The sequence below is a fragment of the Lissotriton helveticus genome, chromosome 2_1 (genome assembly GCF_964261635.1).
Source record: "Lissotriton helveticus chromosome 2_1, aLisHel1.1, whole genome shotgun sequence".
NCBI lineage: Eukaryota > Metazoa > Chordata > Amphibia > Caudata > Salamandridae > Lissotriton > Lissotriton helveticus.
The window spans coordinates 1505418686-1505433678 of record NC_136059.1 but is presented as its reverse complement, the minus strand read 5'-3'; the positions used below and the strand labels follow the sequence as shown (position 1 = coordinate 1505433678).

The 14993-nt window shown below is 44.6% G+C and overlaps 1 protein-coding gene across 1 annotated transcript in view; it reads left to right on the top strand.

The window, feature by feature from the left end:
• SDAD1 (SDA1 domain containing 1) overlaps window positions 1–14993 on the top strand; it is a 202501-nt gene that overhangs the window by 168028 nt on the left and 19480 nt on the right. Inside the window, exon 17 of the mRNA XM_078676393.1 lies at window positions 7012–7147. Coding sequence (XP_078532519.1) covers window positions 7012–7147 — 136 coding nt within the window. The remainder of the gene's footprint in view (window positions 1–7011; window positions 7148–14993) is intronic.

The following is a 14993-nucleotide window of genomic DNA, read 5'->3' as shown; positions in this document are numbered from 1 at the left end:
CACCATTGACCATTATCCAGGGTACGCAGGAAGCGACACCTGATTTGTCAGTAGTCACTCTAGATGCTACAGACGACCCAGACACTTCCTCCTTCGCTGAGCTTCCATGTGCCCAGGCTCCCACCGAGACCACGAGGGATAGAGTGAATATCCACACTAATCTAAGCACCACATGCGACACAGAAACGGCGATCCCAAACAATATGGAAGAAAAAATACCCAGAGATGGTCAAAAACAGGGGAGAAAAAAGCATCAAAACAAAATAACAAATCATAATCTAGTAGCACCCATAACTACCTCCACACCAGGAATACCCTGCTGGGTTGCAAATATGGTAGCCGACCTGAAAGCAGATTTAGAAGACACAATTACTGCCCTGATCAAACCCCTCATGTCAAAAATCGATAGATTAACATCTTTAATAAACAACAAGGGGGTAGTTACCACTAGGCAACCGGGACAGGTCAACGTATTGTCCAAAGTAGGACATGACGGGGGCATGTCCAACAAGTCACTAAAAGATAAGGCAGTGCTAGTTAATGAATCTACTCCAAACAAACTAAACAATGTCAGGCAAATGAATACCCCAACAGTACAGAAAGCCTCAGTCCCCTCGAACTCTCGCAGCTTCAGTGAGGCGACACAGGGTCAAACTAAACAATGCAAAAGACCTCCCCAAGTCCCAAATGAAAAATCAGATCAAACGCCAAGAGAAAAGATTATCGCAAACCCCCCTCCCTCAAAGAATGCACCGGAAAAAACAAGACCAACACGATTTCGGGCAATTAATCTCCCACCAGAAGCTCTGCCCTTTGTGGTGGTACTGACAGGAGTCCTACCATTAAAAGAGGGAAAAAGAGAAACACATTTGGAACTAAGAAACAAATGTGTACAATGGCTGCAGATAAATAGACCTCTACCCCCAAATATGTGCGGTGAAATACTTACAGTCAGAAGGGGAGAGTGGATTGGGAGAGGAATAAAAACAATAGCAGGAGACATAATAACAGTAAATTTTAGAGACATTGCAGCAGTGAATTATATATGCAATGCACCCCATAGTGGAGCTCAAACACAAATCCACCCCTTACACTTATCCTATTTTTATCCTCACATACCCCAAAGACCAGTGCAGATAAATAGAATCCCTATGGGCAGGGTTCAACAGGTGAAACCACAGTATAGATCCACCCAATGGCAAATGCCTCACCAAGCCACTCCAGTTTATGACCCTTTCCTATCTCAACATGTGCACTGGAATAGGTTCAGTGCTCTTGAAGAGGTGGACTGACTTCCAATGAAGGAAACTAGCACTCTTGATCCCATAATGAGACCAAAGGAGGGAGGGCCTACTGGGTTAGGAATTGGCACACTGAGTTCTTTGGGACATAGTGATGGGAGAGGAGGTAGCAAAAAGAATTTGATAAGAAAAAAAGGGGGAAAGGAAAAATAGAGCAATTAGATCAATCAGATCAAAAGATAACCCACGATTGAATTAGACGGAACAGTGACATTACACCAGAACTCCGCAATAATAGATTACGTATACAGGCAGATAAGGAAGAGCATTCACTAAGGGCCTTAAAAGAGTCTCCCGTGGAAGACGATTATGATAATTTTCAAATTATATCCTGGAACATTGCAGGATTGGCAGCTAAATTTGGCAACCAGGAATGGCGGAACTACATAACTAACTTTCAAATCATATGTCTCCAAGAAACATGGGTGGTTGACCCAAATCTGTACAGTATAGAGGGTTACAAATGTTTTTCTGTTCCGGCCAAAAAATCCCCGTCGGGGAGAGCGATTGGGGGTTTGATAATGTATGTTGACCTCCATATGCAAGGAACCTGGTTTAATTATAATTGGGATTCAAGAAATATTCAAGCGGTAGGGTATCGTCTCAAAAGATTTAATCTTCTTTTAATTAATTGGTATAACGCTGTAGGCACGATGGGAAAGGGGACCGTCATAAAAGAACTGGATTCTCACCTAGATAAGCAGGATTTACTAAATAAGACACCAAACCCCCCTAGTATAATACTTATGGGGGATTTTAATTGTCACCTTTGTGACAACCTAAAACCATTTAACAAAGATTGGTCACGATGCACTATAGCAAAAGGTCCACACTTCGCACATACAACTGAGGGGTGGGACTTAGAGAAACTAACAAAAATGCACAATTTGGCCCACACTATGGATTTGATAAAATTAGGCGGAAATGAAGATATCAACCCAACATTTATAGGTAGAGGCTGTCACTCATATATTGACTTCATTTTAGCCTCACCCCACATAAAGAGAAGTATTAGTAGTATGGCTATAGATAAAAGTATCTTTAGTGACCATAACCCCTTGACTTTAGCATTAAAGTGTTTTAACTTAAAAAAACATATACGTAGAACAGATATTTTAGAAAAGGCAGTGGACCAGGGAAGGAGGATTGTGGGCTAAGGTAGATGGAGACAAATTCTATAGAAGACTCATAACAGAAGGACAAATGGCTATTAATATATGCCTTGATCCTAAGATGGGGGGAGCAAAAGTGGTCAGTGCGTTTGAAGAAATCGCACGCCATGTAGACAATTTACTAAAGACTTCTAAAGATAGTAAAGCACCCTCAACCCCGCGCTGGTTCGACTCTGTTTGTACTAAGGCGCATAGAAACCTCAAACTTAGCCTTCAGTTTAAACCTAGGGACAATCTCAAAATAGCACAGTATAGAACTGAATATAAAAAAGCACTGAGACTCCGCAAAAAGAGCTTACAAATCCAAGCTTGGGAGGATTTAAGGGAGGCGGCAGAGAGGCGAGATAGCTCGGGATTCTGGAAAGTCATTAACACCCCATGCTTCCAGGACCCAGGAGCACCCAAAATAATAAATACTATTTTACCCGAACAATGGCAGACCCATTTTCAGAGCCTTTATAACCACACAGGTCAATTAGTCCAGCGTGAAGGACCAAGGTTAAACCCTAATATACAATTGGATTTTTCCCTGGAGGAAGTGGAACTGGCAATTGCAGGACTGAGCAAGAATAAAGCACCCGGCCCTGATGGCATACCCCCCGACCTCTACCTGAGCAATAAAGATCTATGGGCTCCATTGCTCACGAGAGTTTTGAACGAGGCAGTGGTGGCAGGACTGCCCCGTTCTTGGTCGACGGCAACCATAGTCCCGATCTATAAAAAAGGGAATCGTGATGACCCGCAATGTTACCATCCCATTTCCCTCATAGATGTGACGGCCAAGGTATTGGGACGGGTAATCTTACATCGTTTGCAGGAATGGGCAGAGGAGAACCAGGTTTTGACAGATATCCAATACGGGTTTAGGGAGGGTAGATCTACCACTGATCAATGCTTGAACCTGTACCTTTTCACAGCTAAATACACCATCGCTGCCAGAGGGGCTATATATATATGGGGTTCATGGACCTCTCCGCGGCCTTTGACCGTGTAAACAGAGAAAAACTCTGGAACCTATTGTTAAACCTGGGAGTGGATCAATCACTGGTAGATGTCCTAAAAATTTTACATTGGAATACTTCCGCAACAGTAAGATACAACCAAGAGGGAAGTAGGACCGAGTCCTTTTTCATGCACCAGTGGAGTGAGGCAGGGTTGCAATTTAGCGCCCTTCCTGTTCTCTATATATATTAACCTCTTGGACAAAGATCTAATCAAACTGCAGGTGGACTCACCCCAAATTGGACATCGAGCGGTGCCGGTACTCCTCTATGCCGACGATGCCGTGCTGTTAGCCAGGACTCCATTGGGGTTACAAAAGCTGATCGATGGCTTTGTCGACTTTATGGCTAAACTTGATTTATCGACAAACCTGGAAAAATCTTATGTCATGTCAGCAGGAGTTAAAGAAAAAGGGAAATTCACCTACAAAATTGGGGCTCACAAGATCGGACAGGTTAAGACTTTCTCGTATCTTGGTGTATTGTTTGATGACCAATTGAATTTTAATCCCCTGGCGAACAAACATGCAGCGAAACTGGCGGCATCATCAGGGGCCATCATGGGGTACGGGAAAAGACTTGGTAGATGGTCCCCATGGCAAATATTAAACCTGTACAGATCAATATGCTGCGCTAAGGTCACCTACAGAGCAGAAGTATGGGGCTTTATAGACAAACCATTGCAGCAGATCAAGGTGGAAGAAAATAAATTCCTTAGAAGAATCCTGAAATTGCCGCAGAGCACCCAGGCCTTCATCATTCATGAGAAAGTAGGGGAGCTCTATATTGAAGACCGTATTAAAATTAAACCTATCCTTGCTTGGATTAAAATCTGGACTAATCCAGAAGCGGATCTTACAAGACAAATTTTAAAAGATTGTTTGAAACGTGACAGAGGGGGTCACATACCATGGCTGAAGTATGTAAAGAACTCTATGGAGTCAATTGGCTGTAAAAACCTCTTTACAGACCCAGAATCCTTAACCGGCCAGAACAAAACAATGGTTAAAAAACTTTTTTTAGAACGGTCATATATACGACCAGGGCTGAGGTGGAAAGACGTAAACCTACGGTTTTATCTTACTGCTTATTAACAAAGAAACAAGGCACGGAACCATACCTCACTGTGATGCATAATGCCCAGGGCCGATTTTATATGACTCGTTTTAGACTAAATATGCTGCACCATCTACTTGCTGTCCCCTCTGGGTTCACTCTTACAGTGGAGGCGAAGGGTACCTGCGGCTGCGACTCCATGTCTTCGCAGGATACCCTTCACTTTGTTCTGTTATGCCCCTTTTATTCCGTCCCACGACGTAAGTTCTTAGTAGGGATCCTGAAAGAAACCAAATTTAGGCAAGCAAAAATGGCCTTGAGGTTTCTATAGGAAGCCCCAGATGCTCATACACTGTTTTGTATTGTAAGTTTTATCAGGGTTGCAATGCGGTTAAGGACTACGAGAGAAATAATGGACTCTAATGCTAATTAAATAGAGCCCCATGCAAATAAACTTCCTCCATCCCTTACACCCATAAAATGCTGTTTTTTTTAAGCTCATTTTTTTTAACTTTTAACTTATCTGTTTAAAATCTGTTTTCACTATGTGTAAATATTGTGTATGTACTTTTATGGTGTCTTTTTAAGTGCTGAATAAAGATTTAAAATTAAATTAAATTATAGTATTAAGCACCCTGGTTTAGGGCTGTCAGGCCTGCTCAAGGGGTGACCTATAAATATCATAAGCAGTGGTAGGAAATAATTGCTCACAGAGATGGGTGACAGGTCGTGTTTTTACTTTTGTCGTCACCAAGACAAGCAGCCTTCAATTGGTGCTGCACCCCTCATGGGCCCTCTATAGAACCTCAGGCCCTAGGTACCCGGGTACAATTTACTAGGGACTTACAGCATGTGCTAAAGGTTTTGCCAATGGGGGTATGACTGCACAGTTTTAGGAAAGAGCTCTGGCAATGGGTTCCTGATTGGCAAGAACCCTGTCGAAATCACATCAACTACCAGGCAAAACGTAGGGGCAACCATGTCAAAAAGATGCACTTTCCTACATGGTGTCAAAGTTCTTTGTTCATTCTTGCTGGGCATCGGGTGACTTCTCCTTCCAGCTGGGCATCCTTTTGCTGTATTTCTTCTCAAATCCAGGGTATTCTCATCTTTCTCTCCCTTAAGCTGTGTTTTTTTTTTTTTTTAGATAACGTGGAACTTTTTACGAGCCAAGCACCCCTTAATCAAGACTAGGCTGTTTCATAATACCTTTATCCCTATTTCAATCCTCCTGCTCTGCATTCTGGGACAATCCAAAATTGCAACCTCAAGTTATCTCTAGTAAAAGCTCCTCTGAGAACCTCACCTCCTCCCTTTGCTGACACAGTTGCCTGATCGCTTCCCTCAAAAAAGTCAAAAGCGAGCCCTTCTGTGTTTGCTTCAGAAGTCTGCCCTCCTCCTTTGATCCAGTGGGCCTATGTTGCCCCAGCCCAGGTGCAATGTGAAAAGCAAATTATCAGATGCTGATTTCCCCTCCTCCTCTTCCTTTCCCAGGAACTGGGTTAAGTGCGGTTTTTTCTTTATCGTGTGAGGAGCCCTTTGACATCTCCACTTGGGAGCAAAGTAATTAACTAAACCCAGCAGAGGGGAGGGGGCAGGAGCCTGGAATTTGAGTATGAGCTGAGCCATAGAAATAGGGTAAATCTTGAATTTCCATAAGGTGTTTATGAGGGAAACTTGTGGACTGAAAATTCAACTCGAGGTGAACATTTCACGTTAGATTGATACTTCGCTGGACCCTGTAGGATAAATGGAGCTAAACTGTACTTTAGGGCAGATTTAGTCTCTTATGTGTAATGCATGGAAAACACCACATACCTTCAGTGAGCACTACAAACCTATACAATGAATGTCCACTCACATTAAAAGGCTTACCCCAGGTCCGCACCAATCCTTGTAGAACCCCTTCTGCAACAGACCACTTGTACGCAGTTACCGGACTGCACACAACTGTAATCTCACACAAACAGCTCGCACATGTGTGTGCTCTGGTGTGACAAACCCAGAGACTCTTACCCTAGCTGTGCAGCAGCTATATCTTAAAAGGCAGACACTGACAGTTAGCACCCTCAGTCCAATTACCGTTAATGTACTGTGACTGAGACACAAGTGGCAAAAAGCCTTAAAACCAGGTAGTCAATTGCGAAAAATCCTGTTGGACTAAGTGGGCAGAATACACGTGGCTAACAAGAACATTTCCATAATTAAAATTAATGGGATAGGCAGACATTTGTACCAAACATTAAAGTTAAACCCTAAGTTTTGTGCATATATTGCTTACAGAACTAGTACTAGCAATGTGAGGGCAGATTGCGTATTCAAGTAGGTTTTAAGTGGGTCTTTGATATGCTGTTGCAGCTCAAGTGTATAAAAGCTTGCATAATCACTACTGTATAATTTTATATTTTTTACATATTTTTAGGCCAACATTGCACTTTTTGTGTGGTTAGGTGAAATTCTAATGTTGCCTTTTACTTGTAGGGTAAACCTACGGAAGCCTCGACAGAGGCAAGAATTCAAGAGTATGGTGAATTGGACGCCAAAAGTTACATTCCGGGGGCAGAAGTGTTGGAAGTGGAACAGGATGAAAAAGATGAAGATGCAGAGGATGGAGAAGGTTTGATCACTGAGCTTTTTTAATGTGCTATTGGTTTTAATGAAAATGTGACAGATGGTTGTGATCAACTTTTTAGGGCAATTTAACCCAGGCATCCTTCTACAACTGCTAATTCTCAGTCTCTTTACATAGGCAGAGGAGGGGCAAACATTTCCCCTCCTCATATCACCAAAATGCTGCGGTCATCTGAACTTGGCCTTATGAATGACATTGAGGCCAAAGTACTTAATACAAAATGTGCCCCAGGGGCTCAACTGGCATTTTCACTTTCTTTTTATGCCCCCCACCCAATAGCACTTTGGTGATATAGGAGTTGCAGATGCATTTAGGACCTTGTAAATTGGATTCATTAGGTCTTACTTCTTTGTGTCTTGTACCTTTGAACTTGTAGTTCACACTAAGAAAGATGATTATTTGTAGCCGTAGCTCTCACAGAGGGACTTAACCTTATTGAATTTTCTAGTTACTAAAGATTCAGGCAGAATTCTGTGGCAGAGGTAGGCAGATTAATTGACAGTATGTGACTGACCGTTGGCACAGTTTACCTATCATGAGGTATGATGTTTCCTTGCATTCTATTGCAGCATTTATATAGTTCTTAGAACCCTACGAGGGGTCCAGAAGCACTTTCCATTTTGGGTAGCGTGTTACACTCTGTAGAGTGGGTGGTTGGAAGTTGTTTTGATTCTTTGTGGAAAGTATTACCATGTCATACTACATGTTGTTATTGTGTTATGGATGCAGTGCTTAGCAGTTTGATGGATGGAGAAGTGTGAAAGAGAGGTGTGAAGTTTATGGTATTCAGTAAGCTGGCAGATTTGAACAGCTCATTATGTCCTTTTATTGTATTTATGATCATAGTCTATTAAGCTGGTTACCACACTGCGTTGTCCATTCTGACATTTTGAGTTTAGATTTTATGGTCCTGAGCAGGAATAGGTTGGAGGGAGAGATGGTGGAGAGAACTGCGGGGATTTATTGTTCCATATACGATTGTCATTGTGGGATGTCAGGAAGTGGTCATTGTGAGATGTCAGGAAGCGGGCATTGTATGTAGCTAGTTGATAGGCTGCCTCTGTACAAATAGTGTAGGTAGGACCTCTTACCCCATTGCACCTGCTCCAGCCTTAAGTTTGAGTGTTCCAGCAGGGCAAATAACTAATTGTTGACAGTTATGAGGTGGGCAGCCCAAAAGTAGGCACTTATGTTGATCAATGCTAAATTGGCATTATATTGGTTGCCTTGTAGGGTTTTAATGGCAATTCTGTGGGTGTTTGCCATCCCATAGCACAGCTCATGTCACCCTCAACCACTCTGAAGGTCTCGGGAAGGTGGTGGTGGGGGGGGGGGGGGGCAGGGGGGGAAGTAATATGCGTTTTACACGTCAGGGAGTACTTTGGGTTATGAGACCATCTTAAACATTGCTGCCCACCACATCAATGTAAGGGGACGCCTCTGCCACCTTTCCATGTCTTTTCAGCAGGCTCACATCACCCTCTTCAGATTGCTCTCAAAACAAGCTTCCCTCTCCTGTGTCATGTATGATACCTAAGTATTTGAATCCATGGGCAGTATGCGTCACTTGACGAGGGAGTGAGGGCAACTCCATCCCACACTGGAAGATCAAGAACTAATTTGCCCCAGTTGATACTGTAACCTATGTGTCTCCCATAATCCTCAAATAGGTGGACGGTTGAGGGTAGGAACTGTGATGCTACTGTGATATAGAGAGGAATGTTATCCGCGTGAAACAAATCTTCTCCATCCCCCATGGTCTCCTCCATGATCCATAAGCCATGGATCCCGGGATTATCCCAGACCGTGCAGGCTAGGGATTCTATAGTAAGAGCGCACAAAAGAGGGGACACAGGCAACCCTGTCTCATGCCTCTATGGATGGGGAACTCCACCAACAGTACCATGTTCACCCGGGCTGCAGCCATTGGGCCATGATATAATAGTTTGGCTCATTTCCTGTAGCGGGGTGCGGTAATGAACTTGACCAATATATGATCAATAAAGGGTCAGTGCACTGCGTCAAATGCCTTTTCTGCATCAAGCGCTAGAAAGTCATGAGGTTCTGATTGGTCTCTAATTTTGTTTAGCTAATTAAGCTTGTGACGTAGATTGTGCCTGGTTGATCTGCCAGGCATGAAGTCTGACCGGTCCCTATGGATTAGGGGCCTGATGACATGCAGGAGTCTAATGGCTAGAATAATAGCTTCAATTTTAACCTCTGTGTTGAGTAGCGAGATCAGGTGATATGAGTCGCAACAGTCTTTCGGCTTGCCATCTTTATGAATAACTACTGTGACAGCCCGTTGAAGGTCACACAGGACAGTGGCCTGTTTAGCCGCTTCCAAGAACATGTTCAAGAGATGTGGTCCTACCAGCCCTACGTAACACTTATAGAATTCTGCGGGAATTCCGTTGAGTCCAGGGTCTTGTTAGAATTCAGTTTCGTTGTAGCAGCTTTAATTTTGGCGAACTTGATTTCGGCGCCAGGTGCCGCTCGAGCCTCTTAATCTAGCACAAGAGTGGTCACAGACTTCAGGTACTTTTTGTTTTGAGGCAACGTACGCAATGGCCTGGCCCTATAAAACTCTGCATAGTAGCGAGCAAAACCTCCTGCTATTGCTTCATCTCTTTCCCCACTTTCTCTCCCCCTTTGGTTCACCTGCCTGGCCTCCACCTCCCTTTTCCCCAGCCACACCAGTAGTTTCCCAGCCTTATTACCAGCATCATATAGTCGGTGTAGCGTGGTTAGCATTTGGGTTTTTGTACCCTCTTTTGTCAGAGCTTGATATTCATGTCTTAGGAGGGCCAGCTTACTAAGGGTGGTGGAGGGGGAGGGGGGTCTGATTCCTGATTCATGGTTCCCTAAATCTCTAGCAGCTGACCCTCGTGTTTCTCCAGGGTGCTCATCTCGCTCCTTCTCTTTCGGGCTGTCCTGTTCGGGACATTGTCTCGAAGGACCACTTTGTAGACCTCCCAGAGTACTGCTTTAGACGTGACTAACCCTTCATTTATATGGAAGTAGAGCTCTGAGTCCACCCTCAGTCCCACAGCCACTTCCCGGTCATGTAGATCCCAGGCATTAAATTTCTAACTCGCCCACCCGGCACAAAGCCTGTCCGCCCTCACCAACAGAGAATGTGATCTGAAAGGCTCCGGGCCAACTAGTCCGCCTGCAATGTAGTGCCCATTTGTTGGGGCAAAGACATGGTTTAGGAGGGATAACACCTTATGGACCCCTGAGAAATTGTAGTTTTTGTGTTCATGTGGGTGATTGTGCCTCCAGAAAGGCCCAAGCCAGCTGCAAAGCTTGCAAGCGGGGTGGGTTGTGTGGCCAGACCTGTGCATCCCACCCTGTCCTGCTCCACTACTGTGACATAGTTAAAATCTCCTCCCACAGTGTGGAGTGAGAAGTCAGCCTCCAGCGTTATACTAGCTATCTTAATGGTGGGGGACTATAGCCTAGGGGGTGCATATACGCTAAGCAGTGTAACATCTGTTCGTCCCTAGAACCCTTTTACTCCCACCTGTCTCCCCAAGAGGTCTGTTCACTTCTTAACTACTCGTAAAGGTGGATCCTTCTGGACTAAAATAGCTAGCCCTCTTTGAGCCCAACGTATACCTTGCATATGCAAGTGTGGTGTAGGCTCCTCTCCCCTGAAATCTGCACTGTGTTCCCTTAAGATGGGTCACTTGTAAGAGCACCACCTCCAGTTGTACGTGGGCCACCAACTCTTGCTTGACCTTGTCACCCAGACCATTCACATTCCAGGACAAGATCGACATGGTCTTATCTGCTAATGGTGTAGTACTCATCCTGGCTCTGAAAATGGTGGCGGGACGTGCGAGAGAAGTGATGGGTGCCTAAGTAGAAACTGCTGAATTATGTGGTGCATGTGGCCCCAATAGAGGCTGGGCATCAGCCAAAGTGACTGACTTTTCTCCCTGAATTGTGCCAGCTTTTCTAACCTGCCCAATGCCTAGTTTACATATCGGTATCTGCCCCCCTACTTAACATAACCCGCCCTAAAACCCCCATCCAAGTACCCATTCCACCCCAAATGGACTGCTGTAAGTAACTGCTCTCTTAGCTAAACCAGAACTACTCAACAGAGGAGACTAAAAGGTCTGTAGCCCACAACCCCCTACCACTAGTTCAGCCCCAATTCGAGCCCTCGATCCCTTCGGGAAATCTAACAAATCTGAGGTTGTTTTGGCAGGTGCAGTTTTCAGCATCTTCCAGTCTCCACCCCACATCCTTAGTGGTGGCTTAGACTTCTCCAACATCTGTACAGTGACCCTGAACTGTGTCCTCTAGCTCGAAGATCCTAAACTCAGCAGCAGTGACCCTATCAGCCACGTTGCAGAGATTCTGCTGCAGGAGGGAGACCTGAGTGCACCTCCCCCAATCCCCACTCCGGTGCCTCACAGGAAGACTGGATATCCAGGGGGAGAACCGCATTCTCAGGTATTGTAGGGAGGGCATCCACGTCTGGAGGTGCTACTACCTTGGTGTAGCAGTCCATCTTCACCTGTTCAAGAGACCTCAGTTCTTTATCATGGGCCATACTCCTGACACCGGAGTGATACTTTGTGCACCCCAATTGGATAGGCCTGCAAGCAGCAGTGGTAGTCATCCAGGACAAGTCTCACAGGTGCAGGAGTGGCACACAAGTCGTTTCCGATGTTCAACAGGATAAGAACAGAGGGAGATCACTTTCTCACTCGTTCAGTTCCTGCGGCCTGTATTGTGGAGGCTCAACTAGTATTTTCAGGTGGGTTTGCAAGGCGAGGTGACCGGAATGTTGCAGTCTGGGTGGGAGCAAGACCGTTTTGACCGTCGCTGGCCCTGCCAGATGAATGATGGCACCGTCTGTGACCCACAGACAACATGTTTTAGATGGGCGGGGGGAGAGTGGAATGCTCCCCAGCCCGCTGCTCAGCACTGGTAAAAATGATGAGTCCTCTCCCTGGTCTCAGGGAACCAGACCCCTCCTCCGGCTTGCAATCCTTTCATCCCCCCCCACCCGCAGCACGGGGCACTCTGTACCTCCAGTCCCTTTTCCACTTCAGGACGTACTCTGAGGGGGTCCTGGCCTCCTGGGCAGTGTCGCCAGTGAGTTAGGCCTGTCATTGGGGTGCCGGAAGTCGGACAGGTCCCACAGAGTACTCTATTCTCTGCGCCGTCAGGTGCAGGCAAGGTATGCATGCAGGGAGGAGGAAGTCCAGCCTTCATCACGACTCTCCCATTTGCCATTGGGTCAAGTCCTTACCTCCGGGGTGATCGAACCAGGCATGCAGCTTCAGCCCTCTAAGCTGCCACACATGATGGTCGCTGCCTCCCCCATGCAGCCATGGGCGAGGGGGCACAACCACAATAGGGCAGCACTGGTCCCGGCTGACCCACCACTCATTAGACGAACGTGGCTGTCCCAACAGATGTCAGGCCCGCCAGGGAGTCCCTCCTCGCGGCCTGGGGATGGGCCGCCGCCATTGGTGTTCCCGGACTCACGGGCACAGCACCTTGACTCCCGGACCAGCGTCCAACAATCGCCGGTCTTCCAGCTGGCCCTGCTGATGTCACTTGGCTGGCACCTCTCAGATCCCGGTGGGGGCTACCCAATTCACATTCCTTCCAGTGATCTCAGTCCACCAGTAGGGCTGCCATAGCATGGCTCTGTGTCAGGGCGTCACAGGTCATAGCCAGGCTGCGGACCGCAAGGTTAAACGTGGTATCTCAGCTCTGTAGTTGCGGAGTGCCACTCTGTCACCCCTGCATCCAGGGGACCCAGAGGGGCTCTTTCATAAGCAGGGCTTGTGGGTCTAATCATGATTCTGACTGATTAATTATAGGCCTGACAATGAGTGCACTTAAAATGCATCCGACTCTGCCTCCGTCTTGGCCAAGCCTCCTGAATCTGGATTGGTGATCTATCAAGTCATTATCATATTCCTTTATTAGGGTAAAATAAAACCATAAAAGGTACATTATAAACATTAAAAATAGAATAATGATAAAATGTACACATTTATTATGCAAAACTATTTGAGTAAAACCAGGTTGTGTGAGAAATTTCGGTCCAACAATACAAATCTCATAGAATTAGTAGCTTTTTTAATATCCATAATATTATAGTAAAAACAAAAAGATGAAGGAAATACATAAAACACACCTCAAAGCTAAAAGGATTTACAAAGAGAACAAGTAAGCTCCTAGATAAAGGGGTATACAACCAATCATAAAACAGTTGAGGCAATACATTAGGTATACATAAAAGTACTATCTTAAAAAGCATTCAACCTAATGTACCATATTGCCAACAGGTATCTAGCAATTGAATACACCCACAGTCTCGTGTTGGTTTTACATATTCTAAGGGCTGTATGGCGGTCCCAAACCCAAGAACTTTACAAAGGGGAATAATCCATTCTGTACGTTGTTTAGCGTAAGCTTTACAAAAAAATAGCCATGTTCAGTGTTCTCTGCAACTAGACAACCCATCGCACTCAGATTTGATATGCCTTTCTTTTTGGTCCAGGACTGCGTAAAAGTAGCCAATGGTAATATGCCCAATCTGAATGTAACATAAAGTGCATGTGCCCCAGGGTTGATAACCATATTCAGGTATGGCCCATACTCAGCTACACATTTGAACATCAAGAAGGAATCTACCAGGAGAGAACAGCAGAACTTTTTTCACCTAATACATAATTCCTGTAGGATGTTTTCAGCTTCTCCCAAGCTTCATTTTCCTCCTTAAATTTTGAATGGTAAGTAAAAATTACTCTTTCAAATCTATTACCCAGGAATGGGCAATTGGATATTGGTCTGTAGTTTGCAGGATCGTATGGATCAAGGTTTTTGTTTTTGATAAGAGGTATGATATAGGAGGCTTTCAACTTTGGTGGGAAAGATCCTGGTTCCAAGTACTTGTCGAGTAAGCTCCTAGTTACAATCTATGCACTCATTGTGAGGAGGATATCTTTGATATGTTTGGAGGTGCTGGGTCTGAAGGTGATCCTGATGGTTTAAAGTTTATAGAATTCTTTTTCTGAGAGGGTATTGAAAGTATTACACACTGGAAGATTACTTTTGTCCCTCTTTATGCTGTTGAGTCATGTGACGAGGGAGTGTTATTGGGTTCCCCTTAAGGTAATGTTCTATTTTTTATTTTTTTTATGTAATCAATTGCATTGATATTTTGCCACCGAAGCATGCAGTTGTTGTGTTTTGAGTGTTGACTCTCTCAGCTGTGGTATTTTGCTAGAATCTTGTGGTGTTCCTTTGAAGGGTGGTCGAATTTAATTATGTTTGTGAAATAGTGTCCTTTTTGTTATGATTCTGAAAACTCTTCCGTTGGCTTTGTTAGACTGATGAAGTATGATTTTATCTTTTTCTTTGCATGATTTTTTTTCCACTTGCTTTGTGTTCTCTTGATTTGTGTTTTCATTCTTTTGATGTAATCATTAATCAATGTAGTTTTTGTGGTGCTGCTGAGAGCAGAACGCCAGCCGTATCACATATGATAGCTTTATGTTTATAATATTATGTTATAAATGAGGGGGTTTTCCCAAAGTTCTGTGAATGAGGGTTATTTTTTGTATGTTTTTATAACCATTATGTAAACACTAGTTTTTCTATCGGACCATCTTGCAAGTATAGTGAACTGCTCTTATTGACACTTTTAGCCGACACGCCTTCTCATAGTAGTGACAATGGCACAGTTATGTTGGATTCTCCTATTTACCGCATGCCTGTGAACCTCTTACTCTGTAGACATCCCTGTTTTATATGGAGGGAAACCCTTATTGCGCACATGACATCCATCCAG